We start from the raw sequence: 18,076 nt of genomic DNA, 5'->3' as shown, positions 1-18,076 counted from the left end.
CACTAAAATAAAAGGTTACAAGAACGGCTCGTGCTCCGGCTTGGCGTTCCTGCGCGCGCGCGCCACCCCCGCGGCGTCCGTCGTCCCCTCCGGAAACTTCGGCATCGACCGCACCGCCTCGTTGAAGCGCGTCACCATCGCGCGCATCAGCGCAAGCCCTTCCTCCGTGACTATCTCCCCCGCCTGAAGCTTGAACCCTCGGCTCGGATCCCACGCCGGCGGCGTCGGCCGCGGCGTCAGCGGTAAAGGCATCGACCGCTTGTCGAACTTCCACACCTCGTTCCCGTCCTTGTCGCTCATGATGGGCGACCACGTGTAGTGGAGCATGCACGCCTGACCGGCGGTCGCGTCCGCGGGGGGCTGCGCCATCAGCTTGTTGAACGGCACGGGCGGGTAGTGTATCGTCAAGGGCATCGGCGAGATTCGCGTCGCGGCGAAATCAAACGCGTACATGTCGCGAATCCACCCGAACACGCGCTTGACGGTCTCGTCCTCCTCGCCGCGCTCGACGAGGTCCGCCCAGATCTGCGAGAGAAGGAAAGGAAAGGAAAGATAAGATGAGAACGAACTCCTTTAGTGACGAACGGCGTGCGATGCGCGAATGGGAGCGTATGGAAAGGAGTCTCGGGAGTCTCCTCACCTCGGCGACCTTTCGCAGATCGTCCCCGTGCATCACCTGCGGCGCGTTCCCCGACTGCGGCACGTCCTCGTAACGCCCGTAACGCTCGACGTCATGTAACACCCTCGACGCCGGCAGCGCGTCCGCGTGCCACGGGATGATGTACCCGAACAAGAACCCGTACGCGTGCCCGCGCTGTAACATCACCGAACGCGGCGGCGACTTGAGCATCACGTAATCCGCCTCCGCCATCAACACGTGACTGCATCGCCACGCGTCCTTCGTCTCCGCCCACTCCGCGATCGCCCGCGCACGGTCCTTGACCGCGTAGTCGCACCCGTTGTCGCACTCCGCGTGCGTCGGGTCGATGCGAACCGTCGGAATTTCTAACATGAGCTCGTCGTCGCGCGTGCGGTGGAGCACGCGCGTGAAGTGTTTCAACGGCGATCCTTTTTCCTTCGACGACGCGAGCCAGGTTCGGTAGAACACGCGCGTCTGCCAGTTCATGTACGGCTGGCCGTTGCTCGTGATCATCGTGTGGATGCACGTCTCCGGCTCCGGCTCCGGCTCCGGCTCCGGCTCGCCGCCGCCACGCGGCGCGTTCGGATTGGTGCCCGCGGCTCGTTTCGCGACGCGTTTCGTCGCGTTCGATCGGACGAACCGCGGCGTCGGCGGATACAGCGCGCCGCTCGTCGTCTTCAACTTCGCGTTCACGTTCAGCGGCTGGTACGGCGTGTCGAGTCTCTTCAGCGTGCACGCGCGTCGCGGCGGCGGCGACCACGTCCACGCGTTGCACGCTTCGTGGCGCTTACACGCGTCGCAGCACGCCGACGCGGAATCGGAATCGGCGGCGACGGCCGACGACGTCGACGTCGACGACGACTTCGCGGCGGTCGCGGTCGGGAGCAGGACCTCGCCGCCCCAGTAGTCCGCGTGCTCCAGCGCGTGGCACTCGTCCTCTTCCTCCTCTTCTTCGGCCTCGTCCTCGTCCTCCGCGCTCGTCTCCGTCTCCGTCTCCGTCTCCGGCTCCGCGGTGTCGCGCGCCGCCGGCGCCTCTTCCTCTTCTTCCTCCTCCTCCTCCTCCTCCTCCTCGTGCACCGCCGTCGCCTTCTTCTCCGTCGCCTCGTCCGCGTCCACCGCGTCCTTCTCGACGGCGACGCGCGCGGACGACGTCTTCGCGATCGGGAACGCCCTTCCCGCGAAGTCCTCAACGCGCGCCGCGTCGCCCGGGACGCCGACGCGGTCTTCGTTCGCGTTCGCGTTTGACGCGTCCGATCGCGCGTCTCCTCCCGACTCGTTCGCGCGCGCGTCGTCGTCGTCGTCGTCGTCGTCGTCCGTCTCGAGCTTCGCGTCGCGCGCCGGCGTGGACGGCGTCGGCGGCGCGGAAGGCGACGACGGCGTCGGCGGCGGCGGAGAAGGCGAGCGCGAGGGCGCCGATCGCTTCGCCGTCGGTCGCACGAAGTTGGCGCGCGAGATGAAATCGCCTCCGTCGTCGACGACGCCCCCGTCCCTCCCCGCGCCGACCCCTCCGCCGCCGCCGCCGCTCAGCGCGAGCGACGCGACGAAGACGTACGCGACGACGCCGGCGAGGACGACCGCGCCGTAGATCGCGAGCCGCCGCCCTCGGCGGCCGTGCCGCCCCGCCATCGCGCGACGAGGAGTGCGCACGCAAAAGCGCGGCGACGAGACGTCGCGTCGCGTTCAAGTTTGCTTGAGTCAGGTCTGGTATCTGCTGGTCGTGAAGTGACGATGAATTTATTTTATGTACAAACAGTCGGGGTCCCTCGTCGTCCCTCTCGTCGATCGTTCGCCCCTCGGCTTAATACACCTTGGGCTTGGACGGCAGGACGAACGTCTTGATCAGCATCGCGAGCCCCATCACGTTCTCGAACGCGCCGAGACCGAAGAACATGTGACACAGGCTCTTGCAGAACGCGAACGCGTACGGCTTGGTGGGATACTGCAGGGCCATTCCATACAAGCGAACGTCGGGGTGGAGTTCATAGGCGTCAGTTGGAGTTGAAAGGCGTCGAGGGCGGGGATTGAAAGCGAGGGGTGGGCGGAGAGAAAGGCCGGGCAAAGTCCTTAAGGATCGGCGTGCACCACGCCGACGGGGTCGTATGGGAACCAGTGTATAGAACGCGCCTGAAGCGGCCGCGGGATGTCCGTGCGGATCCCGGGAACGCCGTCGACGACGACGGACTTCACGTGGCAGCACCCGCGAAGCCCCTCCACGCCGCCGAAGCGGTCGAACCCGGACTCCTTCACGCCGCCGAACGGCAGCGACTGCGCCATGTACGTCGCGCAGAAGTCGTTCACGGTCGTCATCCCCGCGTTTAATTTCGCGCCCACGCGAAGCGCCCGCTTCCTCGATCCGAACACGTTGGACCCGAGCCCGAAATCGCAGTCGTTCGCGAGCGCCACGGCCTCGTCGTCGCTGTGAATCTTCACGATCGCGAGCACGGGGCCGAAGACCTCCTCCCTCATGATCCGCATCTCGTGCGTCACGCCGACGAGGACCGTGGGCGGGTAGAACTGAGGGTCGAGGGTCCGTACGAGCGATGATATCGAGGTGGAGTTCAAAGGCGTCAGAAGCGGAGTTGAAAGGCGTCGAGGTGTGTCGGGATCGTGAGCGAGGGACCCTGGGCGGAGAGATGCGCCGGGAAAAGTCCTTAAGGATCGGCGTTCACCACGCCGACGCGGTCGTATGGGGACCAGTGTGAGATAGGACGCGCCTGCCCGGCGGCGTCGGCGTCCATCGCGCCGCCAACCGCCGCCGTCGCGCCCTTCGCGACGGCGTCGTCGACGAGGGACTGGACGTACGCCGCCTGGTTGGGCATGCACATCGCGCCGCAGTCGACGTTGGGGGCGAGGGCCCAGCCTTGGCGGCACTTGGACGCCGCGGCGACGACGCGCTTAACGAACTCGTCGTACTTCTTCGCGTGGACGTAGAAACGCTCCGCGCCGGCGCAGTTTTGGCCGCACGATTGAAACGCGCCGCGCAACGCCATCGGGACGCACTGGCTCAAGTCCGCGTCTTGGAGCACGATGAACGGGTCTTTACCCCCAAGCTCGAGCACCACGGGGGTGAGCGTCTCCGCGGCCGCGCGCATCACCGCTCGACCGACGCCGGTGCTTCCGACGAAGACGACCTTGTCGCAGCCGCCGGTGACGACGGCGCCGCCGGCTTCGGCGTAGCCGTGAACGATCTGAACGAGGTCTGTCGGCGCGCCGACCGCGGCGAGGCACGCCTTGATCGCCCTGCCGTAGTACTTGCTGCTCCACGACGCGTGCTCGGAGACTTTGACCACGAGCGCGTTGCCCGCGAAAACGTTCGCGAGGAGCGGGTTAAAGACGTTGTGGAACGGGTAATTCCACGGGACGATGGCGCCCATGACGCCGACGGGGCGGTACTCCACGCGCGCGGACTTGTAGAACATCATCAAGCCCGCGCCGCGCTTCTCCGGTCTGAGCCACCGCTCGCCCTCTTTCAAGAGCCACTTGATCTTCTCCATCGTGGTCAGGATCTCGCCGAACGCGGCGTCGACGAGCGGCTTCCCGCTGTCTCGCGCTGAGGGTCGTTCCATACAAGCGATTGTCGGGGTGGAGTTCAAAGGCGTCAGAAGCGGAGTTGAAAGGCGTCGAGGTGTGTCGGGATTGAAAGCGAGGGACCCTGGGCGGAGAGATGCGCCGGCGAAAGTCCTTAAGGATCGGCGTTCACCACGCGAACGCGGTCGTATGGGAACCAGTGTATAGAACGCGCCTGAGACTTCGCAGATTTCGTCTTGGTTTTCGAGCACGAATCGCTGGATCACGCGGAGCAGCGATCGGCGCTTCGCGAACGAGGACGTCGCCCACTGCTTCTGCGCGATTCGCGCTTTCGCGATCGCCGCCTTGACGTCCGCCGCGCTCATCGCGGGCATGTCCGGCCCGAGCATCTCCATCGTCCCCGGGTCGTAGCACGGGATGCGATCCTTCGGGAAGGGCGCGCCGCGCTTCCATTTTTGCGATTTACCGCCGGGGGCGTCGTACCCGCCTCTGCGCTCCTCGTCGGTGAGCGCGACGTCCACCTTCGGCACGAGCGCCGCGGAGACGTACGACGCGGCGAGGTACGTGAAGACGCACGCGAGCGCGCAAAGTGCGAGCGTGACCGCGTCCTGCGCGTCGACCCATCTCGAGACGCGCGCGAGGTGCGAGGATCCGAGCGCGACGATGGTTCTCGATCGCGCTCTCGCCGTCCTCGCGGCGACCGCGAGGAGCTTCTTCGCGTCGTCGATCGGGAGCTTCGCGAGCGCCTTGGCGAGCGCGGAGGGTGGGACTTTCTTTCGACCCATGGCGAACGCGGCGGGCGCGCGTTCGGGCGCGCGCGCGGGGGATCTCTGAGGAGCGCGGGACGCGCGATTCTCCTGAGCTGGCGTCGCGCGTCGATCTGATCGCGCGCGCGCGCGACAAGTGGCGGGAAGCGAAATATCCGCCATCGTCCGACGCGCCAGAGCCCTCGGCGCGACCGACGCGTCGCGACGCGACGCGACGCGATGCGCGCGGCGTCCGCCGCGATGGACGTCGCCTCGCTCGCCGCGGCGACGACGCCGCTCGCCGTCGCGCTCTTGCTCGCGCACCACGCAGAGCTCGTCGCCACGTTGGTCGCACCGAACGCGCGGCGACTGTTCGCGCCGCGGTACGGTCGATCGCATCGACTCGCGGGCGTCGTCTACCTCGTCGTCCTCGCGATTGGGCTGTGCGACGTCGCCGCGACGGTCGTCGCGACGCGGGCGTGGGGCCCGCGGGGCGCCGCTGGCGTCTTCTCGACGATATCGCCGTTCCCGATGGGCCCGAACGCGCGCGTCGCGCACGACGTCGCGCTCGGCGTCGCCGGCGTGATCCTTACCGTCACCGCCGCGCGCGACTTTGGTCGCGCGCACGCGTCGGCGCGCGTGAAGAACGTCGCGTCGGGGGCGCTGGACGAGGACGACACGGTGACGCGCGAGGAGATGCTCGAGCACGCGTTCTATCAAGGGTTAAACCTCGCGCAGGTGCTCTTCCTGCGCGCGACGACGTCGACGGCGATGCGCTCGTGTGGGCAAACACCCTCGGCGCTTCTGTTGCTTCTCCTGGTGACGTCCGCGTGGTTGCTGCGTCCGCTGTTCCCGGTGAACCGGTTCTCGCACAACTACACGAGGGCGGGGAGGGACCCGCGCGCGCTGACGTCGGTGCTGTATCGCGTCAAGAAGTATCAGTACGTCTTCTACAAGCACTTCCTCTTGCACGGGCTCAACGTCACCGCCGCCGTGTCGGCGGCGGCGGCGACGTCGAACGCCGCGACGCCTCCATCGTTTAACCCTCTGCGCCCGGACGACGTCGTCTTCCGGACGTACTGGCTCGGCCTGAACGCCGCGTACGTCATGGAGTTTTTCCTTCAGACGCTCGTGAAGCGCAAGTACGCGTCCCAGTCGCGGATGCTGCGTATGAACGTCGCGCTGATGGTAATCACCACGGCGCCGGCGGTCGTCGTCCTCGCCGGCGTCTGCCTCCCCGCGGCGGTCGTCTCCCTGGCGCTGAACTTTTTCTCTCCGGGGCGCGAGCTCGGGAACGTCGCGCTGGCGACGTGCGCGGCGATGCTGAGCCGTGGTGGCGGGAGTTGGTGGGGCGACGATGACAGGGGCGGAGCCGGCGGCGGGTGGGACGCGCGCGTCGTCGCCGGCGTCTTCGTCTGCGGCGTCGGGCCGTTCCGGTGGATCGAGGCGTTCGCTCGCGGGCGAATCGCCGCGCTGCGGGCGCGCGCGGCGAAGAAGGAGTAGGACCAGGCACGGGCGGCCTGCTAGATAGACGATAGAAGACGCGATAGGAGGGATGGGCGACGGTCGGATGGACTCCTGCATGGTTTTGAAACAAAGTTCAATGAATTATTAACAAACCGGCGGGATCGACGGGATCCCGCGCTCGAGTCCCCGCGGTCGCCGGTTCAACTTTCTCGTTACCAGACCATCCTCCTCCTCCTCGACTATTCCAAACGACCGACGCCGGTCCGCTCTCCTCCTCTCGTCATCGTCGTCGATCGTCGTCAATCCTCTCCTCTCTACGTAGTACCTCCGTTTACTCATCATATCCCCGCGCTCATCGCTTCTTACGCGGCGGAGGCGCCGGCGACGAGCTCGATGATCTCCGCCGTGATCTTCGCCTGCCTCTTGCGGTTGTACTCGAGCGTCAGACGCTTGGAGAGGTCCTTCGCGTTGTCGGACGCGTTCGACATCGCGTTCATGCGCGCCGCGAGCTCGGACGCGAGCGACTCCTGAAGCGCGCGAAGAATCTGCGAGTTCATGTACAACGGCAGAAGCGCGTCGAGAATTTGGTTCGGGTCCTGCTCAAACTGCATCACGCCTTCGAACCCCGCGACTTCCGTCTCAACCGGCTCGCCCTTGACGGCAAACTTCCCATCCTCCGTCGTGAGCGAGAAGATGATATCGTTCTGCGCGTCCACGCACGTGCCGTTGACGTCGCAAATCTCACCCTCCTTGGACAGAGGCAGAAGCGTCTGGATCGACGGGTCGCTGTTGATCAACGACACGAAGCGCGAGTACACGAGCTCAACTTTGTCAACCTCCTCGCCGACAAACTCAGAGTACACCTCGTCCGCGATCGCCTGCGCCTCCTCCGTCTTCGGCGCCTGGCCCATGTCGAACGTCTTCACGAGGTCGTACTGGTCCTTGCGGCGCTTGAAGTACACGGAGCCCTTCTTGCCGATGGTCACGAGCTTCGCCGCGACGCCCTGCGTCTTGAGCTCCGCGACGCGCTCCTCCGCCTTCTTGATGATGAAGTTGTTGAACCCGCCGCACAGGCCGCGGTCGCCGGTGCACACGAGCAGCAGCACAGTCTTCACCGGGCGGACGTCGCACAGCGGCACGTCCACGTCCTCGCCCGCGAGGCGGGTGTTGATGGCGAAGAGCACCTTCACGAGCGACTCGGAGAACGGACGCGCGTTGATGACGGCATCTTGCGCGCGGCGCACCTGTGGGGTGGAGTTGAAAGGCGTCAGTTGGAGTTGAAAGGCAACGCGGGCGGGGATTGAAAGCGAGGGATGGGCGGAGAGATGCGCCGGCAAAAGTCCTTAAGGATCGGCGTTCACCACGCAAACGCGGTCGTACGGGAACCAGTGTAACCAGAACGCACCTTGGCGGCGGCGACGAGCTTCATCGCCTCGGTGATCTTCTTCGTGGAGTTCACGGAGCTGATGCGGTCGCGCATCTCCTTCTGGGACGCCGCGAGGACCTGTTGTTCGATGGAATGAATCGCGACGATGGACGACGGGTCGGGGCGGACGGTCAGATCGAGGCCGGCGACGAAAAAATGAATGCGCCTCTCCGGACGTTCGTGGATGGATAAACGCGCCCCTCCATCCCCGCGATCGGACGCGACGCCGGATCGCGCGCGGCGTCCGAGGCGCGATGGCGGTCGCGCGACGCGAACGGGGCGCGCGGCGTCGTCGCGGCGTCGAGGAGACGACGGCGTTCGCGCGCGGCGCGATGCGAGCGCGCGCGAGAGGCGGCGCGAGCACCGCGTCCGCCACCTCTCGCGCGCGTTCGGATAGCGCGCGATGGAACCCTACGCGCAAGATGACTGATTTCGCGCGACGCGCGACGGAACCGGAACGCGCGCGCGGCGGGGACGCGCGATCGCGCGCGTCGCGCGCGACGCCGCCGTTCCGGCCGCCGACGCGATCGCGGAGGACGCCGCGTCTCGACGCGTCGCGTCGCGGGCGGCGCGGGAGGAGAGCCGAGCTCGCGCGCACCTGGAGCGAAGCGCGGCCGCCGGTGGCCGTCTTCGGCGCGACCGCGGCGACGCCGCGGCCGGCGAACGCGGACTTCTTGGACGCGAGCGGGGTCGCGACCGTGGGCTTCACCGCCATGGCGGACATGGTAAGGGACGCCATGTTCGAGGTCTAACGTGCGCGTGCGTGTGACGTCGCGTGCGGGTATGGCCGGCGTCGAGGCGCGCGCGGCGTTCGGGTCGGGAAATCCCACAAACTCTCGGCCACGCGAAACGACGGAAAGGCACGTGATTGGCTGAGCGGATCGATGGATTGAATTTTGAGGGCAGTGCGCTTTTAGTCTCGCGAGAGATCCACCGGGGAGTCGGAAACGGCGTAGTACGTTTTGTATGAGAAGTAGTTTGAAAATCGCGCTCGTACCATCACAACTTTTTGCTTTCAGCGTTGATCGATGTATCGATCAAACTAGAGAATTCATCGCGGTTTTTTCAAAGGTCGCTTGACCGAGGCGAAACTCCAGCGCGGAAAGAGAGCGGCACCGGACATGAGCGCGGCGCGGGCGGGCATCACCTCGCGCGCTGCCTCCGGACGCGCGTCTCGCTCTCGGAGTCGTCGCAGCGCGGAAGAGCGAGACCATCGGAGATCGATCACCGCGCGTCATGTCCGCCGCGATAGGTCCGTCGTCCTCCGCGTCGTCGCCGTCCGCGCGTCGTCGTCGTCGTCGTCGTCGTCGTCGTCGTCGTCGTCGTCGTCGTCGTCGTCGTCGTCGTCGTCGTCGTCGTCGTCGTCGTCGTCGTCGTCGTCGTCGTCATCGGCCGCCGGTCTCCTCTGACGCCGCCCTCCCTTCCTCCCTCCCTCCCTCCCTCCCTTCCTCCCTCCCTCCCGTCCCCTCGCGACCTGCCCGCAGCCGCGATCAAGGGGTTCCGCGCCGTCTCCAAGGCGATCGACAAGTACACGTTCCTTCGACACCTGCGCGAGTCCGACGCGACGTCCTTCTATCGCGTCCTCGTGAACCACGCGATGGAGCTCCTTCCTTACGTCTACACCCCCACGGTCGGCGAAGCGTGCCAGACGTATCACAGACTCCCCATACGGACGAACGGCGTGTACATCACCGCGGACGACGCGGGCAAGGTGGGCGACGCGCTCAGGACGCGCGCGAGGGACGTCGGCGCGGGGGACGGCGACGGGAAGCTGAAGGTTGCCGTCGTCACCGACGGCGAGCGCATCTTAGGTGAGTCTCGGATCCCGGATCCCGGATCCACGCCACGCCGCGCCACGCGTCGCCGCACGTCGCGCGCTCGTTCGTTCCGTCGTCGTTTTGATTCTTGACCCACCGATCGAATCGTCCGTTGACGCGCGCACGCCGACCCCCCGCGCCGACCGAACCGAACCGAACCGAACCTATCGATCGATCGCGTCAGGCCTCGGCGACCTCGGCGCCGGCGGCATGGGCATCGCCGAGGGAAAGATCCTCCTGTACACCGTCTGCGCCGGCGTGGAGCCCGCGGCGTGCCTCCCCGTGTGCTTAGACGTCGGCACAGATAACCAGGCGCTGTTGGACGACCCGAAGTACCGCGGTCTGCGGCGGAAGCGGTTGCGAGGCGCGGCGTACGACGACTTGGTCGAGGAGTTCATGGCGGAGATGCGTTCGTGGCAGCCGCGGTGTTTGGTCCAGTTTGAAGATTTCGGCAACGCGAACGCGTTTCGCGTGCTCGAGAAGTATCGGCGCGTGCAGCCGTGCTTTAACGACGACATTCAGGGGACCGCGTGCGTCGCGCTCGCGGCGCTCTTGAGCGGTCTGCGGGCGACGGGGGGTCAGCTGACGGATCAGACCGTCTTATTTTACGGCGCCGGCGAAGCGGGCGTCGGCATCGGGGAGCTCATCGCGATGGCGATGGAAAAAGCCGGCCTGTCGAAGCGCGACGCGATGCGTCGCTGCCTCTTCATGGACAGCAAAGGGCTCGTCTGCAAGGCGCGGCTCGAGGGCTACGGCGGAGAGAAGTTCGCGCTCCAGCCGCACAAGATTCCGTTCGCGCACGACGTCGCGTATCAGCCGAACCTCCTCGCCGCCGTCGACGCGTTGAGGTGCGTTCTATCTCACACTGGTCCCCGTACGACCGCGTCGGCGTGGTGAACGCCGATCCTTAAGGACTTTTCCCGGCGGTTCTCTCCGCCCAGGGTCCCTCGCTTTCGATCCCCGCCCTCGACGCCTTTCAACTCCACTTCTGACGCCTTTCAACTCCACCCCGATATCATCGCTCGTGTGGACCCTCGACCCTGAGACCGACGGCTTTGATCGGCGTCTCCACGATCGCGGGCGCGTTCGACGAGGCTGTCGTTAAGCGCATGGCGGCTCTGAACCCGCGGCCGGTGATCATGCCACTGTCGAACCCGACGCCGCTCGCGGAGTGCACGTTCGAGCAGGCGGTGAGCTGGACGAACGGCGAGGTCGTCTTCGCGTCCGGGTCGCCGTTTCCGCCGCTGAGGCGCGCGGGCGGCGAGACGTTGTATCCCGCGCAGGCGAACAACGCGTACGTGTTCCCCGCGCTCGGGCACGCCGCGGTGCTGTCGAACGCGCGAGAGGTGAGCGACGACGCGTTCTTGGACTGCGCGTACGAGCTCGCGTCGATGAGCACCGCGGAGTGCGTCGCGACGGGCAAGCTGTTTCCCGACTTTGACAGCATTCGCGACGTGAGCAAAAAGCTCGTCGCGTCCGTCGCGGCGAAGATGGAAGCGAGAGGGGAGACGCGCGAGAGGGTGGGCGGGATCGAGGCGTGGGTCGCGAAGGTCGAGCGCGAGTTTTGGTGCCCGGAGGCGGACGACGCGCCCGTCGCGCGGTCGCGGCTGTAGACCGCGGCGGCCGGCGTTGTAGGGCAGCCCGTTTATTAATCATCGAGCTCGCCGCATCACGCGCAGTTCATCGCGCGTCGCAACTTCAGTTGTTTGAATACCAGACCTGACGTCGTCGTCACTCGAGCGCGCGCGCGTCGTCGTCGTCGTCGGCGCGATGGGCGCGGGCGAGAGCAAGGCGGCGGCGTCCGCGTCCGCGCCCGCGAGCGCGAGCGCGGGGGACGACCCTCCCGCGCCCGCGCCGAAGCAGGGGACCTGGGAAGCGGTCCGCGCGTCGGCTCCCGGGACGTCGTCGTCGTCGTCGTGGTCGCGGATGAAGCGCGCGATGGGGGACGTCGTTTTTCGTGCGAATGCGAAAGCGAAGAGCGACGACGACGCGACCGCGGCCGCGAGCGAGCGCGACGACGACGCGTGGGACGGCGAGCTCGAGGGCGACTACGCGCGCGCGCCGCCGCGAGGGAGCCACGAGACGTACCTCTCGTCGCCGACGTTCCTGCACGAGCGAATACTCGCGTTTCAGTACGAGGGCGACCGGCGCGAGGATGAGGACGCGGACGCGACGGACGACGACGATCCCGAGGACGCCGCGTCGCGCGAGCGCGCCGAGGTGGACGCCCTGGACGTCTCCCGGACGCTGTTCCTGGACGACGACGACGACGGATACGTCAACGCGCTCGAGGACGCCGCGGACGTCATCGCGGAGCTGCGCGGCGGCGACGACGACGACGACGGGAATCTGAATGCCAACGACGCCGACGCGAACGACGCCGACGACGCCAGAGTGATGCTCGTCAACGTGAGCGACCGGAAACTCCTTCACCCGGAGCTGTACCACATGTTCGACGCGCACGGCGCCGTGCGCGAGCACGAGTGCGACTGGGAGTGGCCGCGGCGCGCGGAGGTGCTCCCCATGGCGACGCTGTTGGAGATATGCGCGGAGACGCACGCGTGGTGCGTTCTGTACACTGGTTCCCATACGTCCGCGTCGGCGTGGTGAACGCCGATCCATAAGGACTTTGCCCGGCGCATCTCTCCGCCCAGGGTCCCTCGCTTTCTATCCCGACACACCTCGACGCCTTTCAACTCCGCTTCTGACGCCTTTCAACTCCACCCCGACGTTCGCTCGTATGGAACGACCCTCAGGCTGTCGGAGTCGAAATCAAATCTCGTGTGTCTCCACGCGAGAGGGGGCGTCGGGTGCGGCGCCGCGCGCATGCTGCGTTTCGTCGCCGCGTCGTATCTGTGCTACGCCGGCGTGCACGACGACGTCGTGGACGCGTTCGACGCGCTCGCGTCGCCGCCGCCGTCGCGCGCGTGGGCGTGGTCGAGTCTCGGCGGCGGCGGCGGAGCCGGCGGCGTTCCGCGTTCTTCGCCGCGAGAGGCGGACGGCGGGAGCGCGCCCGGGACGCCGACGGGAGGCGGCGGGGATCGAACCGGCGGCGGGCGCGAGTTGTTCTTCTCCGCGGAAGACCGAGCGATGGCGGCGGCGGCGACGAACGCGCCGCCGTCGCACGGAGGGTACGGCCTCACGCGCGGCGGCGGCGGCGGCGGCGGCGGCGCGGCGTCGTCGGCGTCGGCGGCGAATATCAGGAATAACGGCCGCGCGTCGAGCGTTACTCACGCGGCGTATCAACCGCCGCCGAGCGGCAGCGCGACGTCCACGTGCGCGCAGCGTCGATACGCGCACTGGCTGTTGATGACCTCGCGCGGCGCGTTCGGTCCGGCGGCGCGCGCGGGTCGAGGGAAAGCGATGACGCTCAGGTGCGCGGGCGTTTCCGCATGTTTTTCACCCACCGCCGTCCGGTTTCTTCAACATTTGATCGCGCCGCCTTTCATCAGCTGACCGATGAACGTTTTTCGTCCCCCGGAATCGCCCGCGTTCAAAACAGAGCCGTCGTCGCGTCGGCGGCGCCGCCGCTCGACGGTCGAGGCGGATGCCGGTTGTACGCGCTCGTGCACGCGCGCGGGGAGCTGATCGGCGTCGGCGGCGTCGGCGTCGGCGGCGTCGCGCCGAGGCGCCGCGCTGCGGGAGGCGGGGCGATCGAGTTGACGCTCCGAGACGTCTCCGGCGGCGGCGGCGGCGGCGACTCCGAAGGCGTCGACGCCGGCGTCGCCGTCCGAGGCGACGTCGCGGTGTCGCTGTGCCACTGGACCGGCGTCCGCGCGAAGGACGCGCGCGAGCCGGTCGCGGTCTTCGCGTTTCACACCGGGTTCGTCGAGCCCGGCGAGCACCGCGCGACGTTGAGGCAGTTGGACGTCTCCGACGCGCATCGGAGGAAAATTCCGGAAAACTTTTACGTCGACGTGCGCCTCGAGCTCGACGCCGACGCGCCGCTCGAGCTCGGCGACCAGCCCGGCGACGGCGACGGGGTCGGGGGCATTGGGATCGACGACGCGTTCGGATGCGAATCGTCGCTTGCGTTTGGACGCGAACCGTCGTCGTCGCCACCGGGACTGCGAGGCGTGTGCTGGGACGTGACGCCCCCCGAGAGGGCGAGGCGAGGGACGTGGTGGACCGACGTCGACGGCGCGTTCGGCGCCGGCGGCGTGTCGCTGCCGCCGCACCAGGAGGACGCGCTGCGGGAGGCGTTCGCGGCGTCTCCGAAACGGCTTGTCTCGCGGCCGTTACTTCGACTCGCGAAGACGACGACGAGGCGAGCGACGGAAGCCGCGGCGGCGCCTCGCCCGCCGCCCGCGTCCCCCCCCCCGCGGCCTTCGTTCGTGTCGCTCGCGCGCGAGACGATCGTCGTCGCGGTGACGCGCAAACTCCGCGTCGACGTCGCCGCCGCCGCGACCGCGGTCGCGATCGGCGACCCGGAGCGCTCGCTGTCCTTGGACGAGCTCCGCGCGCTCCTTCGCGCGGCGCCGACGGAGGACGAGTCTGCCGCCGTCGCCGCCGCTGAATTCGTCAACGACGCCGCGTTCTTCCACGCCATGACGCCCGCGGAGCGCGCGCTTCAGACGCTCGCCGCGGTCCCGCGTCTGAAACCCAAGCTCCGGACGCTGTGTTTCGCGCGGTACTACTTCGAGCGCGCGGTCGAGGACGTGGAGCTCGCACTGCGCGACGTCGCGGCGGCGTGCGAGTGCGTGAGGAGGAGCGCGGCGGCGAAGAACGGCGCGTTGCGCGTCGTCCTCGCCACCGCGCTCGCGTGCGGGAACGCACTGAACGAGGGCAACGCGCGCGGGGGCGCGACCGGCTTTTCCTTGGACTCGCTCCACAAGCTCGCGGACGTCAAGGCGAAGACGCCGCGAGCGGGAGGGGGAAGAAGCGAGACGCTGTTAGATTTCGTCGTCGCCGCGGCGGACGAGCGCGTCGTCGGCGAAGGCGAGGCGGACGTCGAGGCCGTCGCCGCGCTCGCGCCGTCGCTGACGCGCGACCTCGCGGCGTGCGAGCGCGGGGGCGCGTGCCCCACGTTCGACGACATCGCGGACGCGCTGGGGCGGATCGAGGGAGGGATCGCGATGGCGACGCGAGAGGCGGACGCGGCGGCGGCGGCGGCGGCGGCGGCGGGGGGCGGCGGAAACGGCGGCGGCGGCGGCGAGTTGGCGTACGCGGGAGCGCTGCGCGCGTTCGTCGCGCGCGCGTCGCCGCGCGTCGCCGCGCTGCGAGACGACGCGGTTCGCGCGGACGCGGTGTACAGAGCGCTGTGTCTCTACGTCGGCGAGGGAGACGGCGAGAGCGGCGTCGCGGCGCCGCCGGCGCCGGCGCGTCCGCCGAGCGACATTTTCGGGTCGGTCTGGGCGTTCGCGCGCGCCGTGGACGCGTCCAGGGCGCGGCGCGTCGCGCTCGAGAAGCGCCGCGCGCTCGAGGCGTCGGTCGCGGCGAACGCACGGGACGACTCGGAGGACGAGCTCGAATCGCCGGCCGCGCGGCGTAGTAATACACTAGCAGCAGACGACGAATTAGCGGCGTACTCGTGGTAATACACTTATCTAATTAGCAGCCTAAAGCTTCCCGCCCCCGCCCGGGAGCACGTCGCTCCAGCGGAACCGCCTCCGGTGGTTGCAGTACCCGTTCGGGTGCTTCTCCAAGTACCGCTGGTGACCCGACTCCGCGGGGTAATACTCCGTCGCGTCCTCCACCCTCGTCACTATCTTGTCTCGCTGAAACGTCTTTATCTTCCCCCGGTCTAGCGCGCGTTGCGTCCGCGCGTTGACTCTCTCCGCGTCCTTCCTCTGTCCCTCGTCGTGCACGAAGATCACGCTCGCGTACTGGCTCCCCGCGTCGTTCCCTTGCCGGTTCGTCGTCGTCGGGTCGTGAAAGGTGTACAGGTGCGCGTTCAGATCCTCGTACGAGCACTTGGTCGCGTCGAACTTCACCTGGCACACCTCGACGTGCCCCGTGCGTCCGCCGCACACCTCGCGGTACGACGGATTTGGTTTCGCCTTCGACACGAGCGAACGTCGGGGTGGAGTTCAAAGGCGTCAGAAGCGGAGTTGAAAGGCGTCGAGGACGGTGATTGAAAGCGAGGGACCCTGGGCGGAGAGATGCGCCGGGAAGTAAAGTCCTTAAGGATCGGCGTTCACCACGCCGACGCGGTCGTATGGGGACCAGTGTACAGAACACACCTTCGCATCCTTGGGCGCCATGAACCCGACGTTCGTCGCGACGACCGCGCCCGGGTGCGTCTCGTTGAAGTCCTTCGCGTACCACTTCTCGACGCCCCAGTAGCATCCGCCGCCGAACGTGGCCGTCCTCAGCGCGTCGTCGGGGCCATCGGAGCTGGAGTCGGGGATGGCGAGGAACGCGGCGTTGGACGTGCGTCGCGTCGGCCACGCGGCGGATCGGTCGCCGCGGTCGCCGCCGAGCGACGGCGCGTTGCCCATCGATCGAATTTCGCGCGGTTCGGTTCGGTGTACAGTAGTTCCGTTCGGTGCCGTTCTGGTCGGTTCGGGTCGGTTCGGTCGAGGAGGAGGACGACGACGAGGCGCGACGACGAGTGATGACGCGCGCGTCGTCGTCTCGACGGACACGTGTCGATGTCGGAACCTTCACGAGGTTTACGACTTCCGTCATTTCATCGGTCAGTTGAAAGGGAACGCGATCAAATATTGAAACCAAGGGATGGGTGAAAAACGAGAACGCGCCCGCTGGGACGAGAAGACCGACTCTCTCCGAACGCCGATCGTCGGACGAACCGAACACGTCGAACGCCTCCGGTCCGCGCCGCCGCGCCCACTCCCCGCCGCGCGGGGACGCCGTCCGCCCCGTCCCCTCCGTCCCGTCCCGTCCCGTCCGGTCATGGGGTGCGCCCCGTCCAAGGAACGCGACGCGCTCGAGCGCGACCGCGCCGAGCTCAGCGCGCAGCGAAGGCAACTCGCGATGGAGCGGCAGGCGTGGGAGCGGCAGCAGCGCGCGAACGCGACGCCGGCGCCGTACTACCCGCCGGCGCCGCCGCCGCGGCAGCAGCAGCAGCAGCACGTCGCGCCGCCGCCGCCGCCGCCGCCGCCGCCGCCCGTCGTCGCCGCGCCCACCGTGGTCGCGATCCCGCCGTCGACGGCGGTGACGTACGTCGTCGTGCCCGATCCGGCCGCGATGCGCGCGTGGGCGTACCCGGGGCAGGTCATCTGGACGCCGCAGACGCCGCCGACGCTGTACCCGGCGATCTCGCAGCGGATTCCGAACTATCCTCCTCCGCCGGGTGCGTGGAGGGAGGGAGTCGCCCGCGCGCTCGCGTCGTCTCCGGCCGCCGCCGTCCAGTCCTCGAACAGATTTTCGAAAACTCATCAATCTCGTCTGACGCTCTCGTCGTCGCTCTCATCATCGTCCGTCCGCCTCCTTCGCAGCCGGGAACTGGACGTACCCGCCCGCGCCAGGGTCGAACCTCTCCCTGCACGCGTCCAGAATCGGGTGGCTCCTCGAGCCCGGCCCGACGGTCGCGAAGAGCGACTACGTGTACACCAGAGAGACGAAACACTTCGGGGACATGTTAAACGAGAAAGGATTCCCCGTCGCGCGCGTGATGGACATCGTCCCGCACGAGGTCCACGCGGGCGAGGGCTTGCGCATGTGCGGCGCGAAGGCGCGAGGGAAGTTTACGCAGGACGACAGGAAGACGGAGTACGCGTTGGGGACCGTGGACCTGGGGACGGTGCGGACGACGATGGGGAAGGGCGTCTCCGCGAAAGTTTGCGTCAATTATTTCGCGCAGCCGCTCGACGACGCGGTCTTGTTCCACCTCGGGAACGGCTTGGACGACATCTTCCAGGTCAAGCACGACCGAGGGAACGTCCTGAAGTTTCAGGTCACCCCCGGCGCGCCCGGCGAGGGGTGCACTAAAGGCGTCAAGATGGACGGCGTGTGCGGCTGGAACGACCGCGCCAGCGTGGACTTTCGCGTCGACGACGCGTTCCTCTCGAGTGTGATACGAACCGTCGTCGCGGTACTCGAACCGTCGGGAAAGCAGCGGCTGTACGTCGACGGCGCGCTCGTGGGCCAGGGCGACGGCATCGCGCTGCCGCGCGGGGCGGCGGATCCGTACGAGGGTCAGATGAAGAAAGACGGGGAGGCGTGCGAGAGGAGAGAGTGTTGGCTCGGGCGGTGGATGCGGCCGGACCAGTCCTCGCCGTTGTACGCGGGGATCGTGTCCTTGGATCTGTTTGACGACGCGCTGACCCCGGAGCAAGTCGCGGAGGTCTCGAGGCCGGCGGCGTAGAGTTGAGTTGAAGGGTTGAAAGGTTGATAGAGTCGCGTTGACGACTGTAGTTAGGATACAAAAAATGATTCGCGCGCGGGTTAGAGTCTACCTCTTCTTCTTTCGCTTCCCCAAGGGTTTGGCCGCTTTCGCGGCCACCTCCCTCGCGATCGAGGCCTCCCCTCTCGCGACGGCCTCGCTCAC

At 67.6% G+C, this 18,076-nt stretch overlaps 9 protein-coding genes across 9 annotated transcripts; 4 read left to right on the top strand and 5 right to left on the bottom strand.

Moving 5' to 3' along the window:
- Positions 1 to 15: 15 nt before the first annotated feature.
- On the bottom strand, positions 16 to 1,153 carry MICPUCDRAFT_68499 (uncharacterized protein; the record flags this gene model as incomplete). The annotated part of the gene is made up of 2 exons (XM_003062258.1): positions 16 to 525; positions 641 to 1,153. The coding sequence occupies 2 exons, from the start codon at positions 1,151 to 1,153 to the stop codon at positions 16 to 18; spliced, it is 1,023 nt and encodes a 340-aa protein (XP_003062304.1).
- Positions 1,154 to 2,438: 1,285 nt separating this feature from the next.
- MICPUCDRAFT_52004 (uncharacterized protein) lies at positions 2,439 to 2,591 on the bottom strand (the record flags this gene model as incomplete). Its single annotated transcript, XM_003062257.1, has 1 exon — positions 2,439 to 2,591. The coding sequence occupies one exon, from the start codon at positions 2,589 to 2,591 to the stop codon at positions 2,439 to 2,441; it is 153 nt and encodes a 50-aa protein (XP_003062303.1).
- Positions 2,592 to 2,704: 113 nt separating this feature from the next.
- On the bottom strand, positions 2,705 to 4,953 carry MICPUCDRAFT_21368 (uncharacterized protein; the record flags this gene model as incomplete). The annotated part of the gene is made up of 3 exons (XM_003062256.1): positions 2,705 to 3,154; positions 3,319 to 4,180; positions 4,379 to 4,953. The coding sequence occupies 3 exons, from the start codon at positions 4,951 to 4,953 to the stop codon at positions 2,705 to 2,707; spliced, it is 1,887 nt and encodes a 628-aa protein (XP_003062302.1).
- Positions 4,954 to 5,175: 222 nt separating this feature from the next.
- MICPUCDRAFT_42091 (uncharacterized protein) lies at positions 5,176 to 6,417 on the top strand (the record flags this gene model as incomplete). Its single annotated transcript, XM_003062486.1, has 1 exon — positions 5,176 to 6,417. The coding sequence occupies one exon, from the start codon at positions 5,176 to 5,178 to the stop codon at positions 6,415 to 6,417; it is 1,242 nt and encodes a 413-aa protein (XP_003062532.1).
- An 80-nt stretch (positions 6,418 to 6,497) lies between these two features.
- ATPC (H+-or Na+-translocating f-type, v-type and A-type ATPase superfamily) lies at positions 6,498 to 8,522 on the bottom strand (the record flags this gene model as incomplete). Its single annotated transcript, XM_003062255.1, has 3 exons — positions 6,498 to 7,625; positions 7,787 to 7,885; positions 8,406 to 8,522. 3 exons carry the CDS (start codon positions 8,520 to 8,522, stop codon positions 6,744 to 6,746), a joined length of 1,098 nt encoding a protein of 365 aa, XP_003062301.1. The 3' UTR covers positions 6,498 to 6,743.
- A 774-nt stretch (positions 8,523 to 9,296) lies between these two features.
- NADP-ME_4 (NADP-me) lies at positions 9,297 to 11,237 on the top strand (the record flags this gene model as incomplete). The annotated part of the gene is made up of 3 exons (XM_003062485.1): positions 9,297 to 9,618; positions 9,809 to 10,472; positions 10,670 to 11,237. Coding segments are annotated over 3 exons (1,554 nt in total), but the record flags the coding sequence as incomplete, so codon positions are not given.
- Positions 11,238 to 11,394: 157 nt separating this feature from the next.
- Positions 11,395 to 15,161, top strand: MICPUCDRAFT_42088 (uncharacterized protein; the record flags this gene model as incomplete). The annotated part of the gene is made up of 3 exons (XM_003062484.1): positions 11,395 to 12,188; positions 12,381 to 12,998; positions 13,127 to 15,161. 3 exons carry the CDS (start codon positions 11,395 to 11,397, stop codon positions 15,159 to 15,161), a joined length of 3,447 nt encoding a protein of 1,148 aa, XP_003062530.1.
- Positions 15,162 to 15,224: 63 nt separating this feature from the next.
- On the bottom strand, positions 15,225 to 15,929 carry MICPUCDRAFT_8028 (uncharacterized protein; the record flags this gene model as incomplete). Its single annotated transcript, XM_003062254.1, has 2 exons — positions 15,225 to 15,623; positions 15,807 to 15,929. Coding segments are annotated over 2 exons (522 nt in total), but the record flags the coding sequence as incomplete, so codon positions are not given.
- A 550-nt stretch (positions 15,930 to 16,479) lies between these two features.
- On the top strand, positions 16,480 to 17,893 carry MICPUCDRAFT_51996 (uncharacterized protein; the record flags this gene model as incomplete). The annotated part of the gene is made up of 2 exons (XM_003062483.1): positions 16,480 to 16,879; positions 17,025 to 17,893. 2 exons carry the CDS (start codon positions 16,480 to 16,482, stop codon positions 17,891 to 17,893), a joined length of 1,269 nt encoding a protein of 422 aa, XP_003062529.1.
- Between the last annotated feature and the right edge of the window lie 183 nt (positions 17,894 to 18,076).

This window comes from Micromonas pusilla, assembly GCF_000151265.4.
Source record: "Micromonas pusilla CCMP1545 genomic scaffold MICPUCscaffold_12, whole genome shotgun sequence".
Taxonomy (NCBI): Eukaryota; Viridiplantae; Chlorophyta; class Mamiellophyceae; order Mamiellales; family Mamiellaceae; genus Micromonas; species Micromonas pusilla.
The sequence above is the reverse complement of the archived record's forward strand: the minus strand, read 5'-3'. Positions and strand labels throughout refer to the sequence as shown.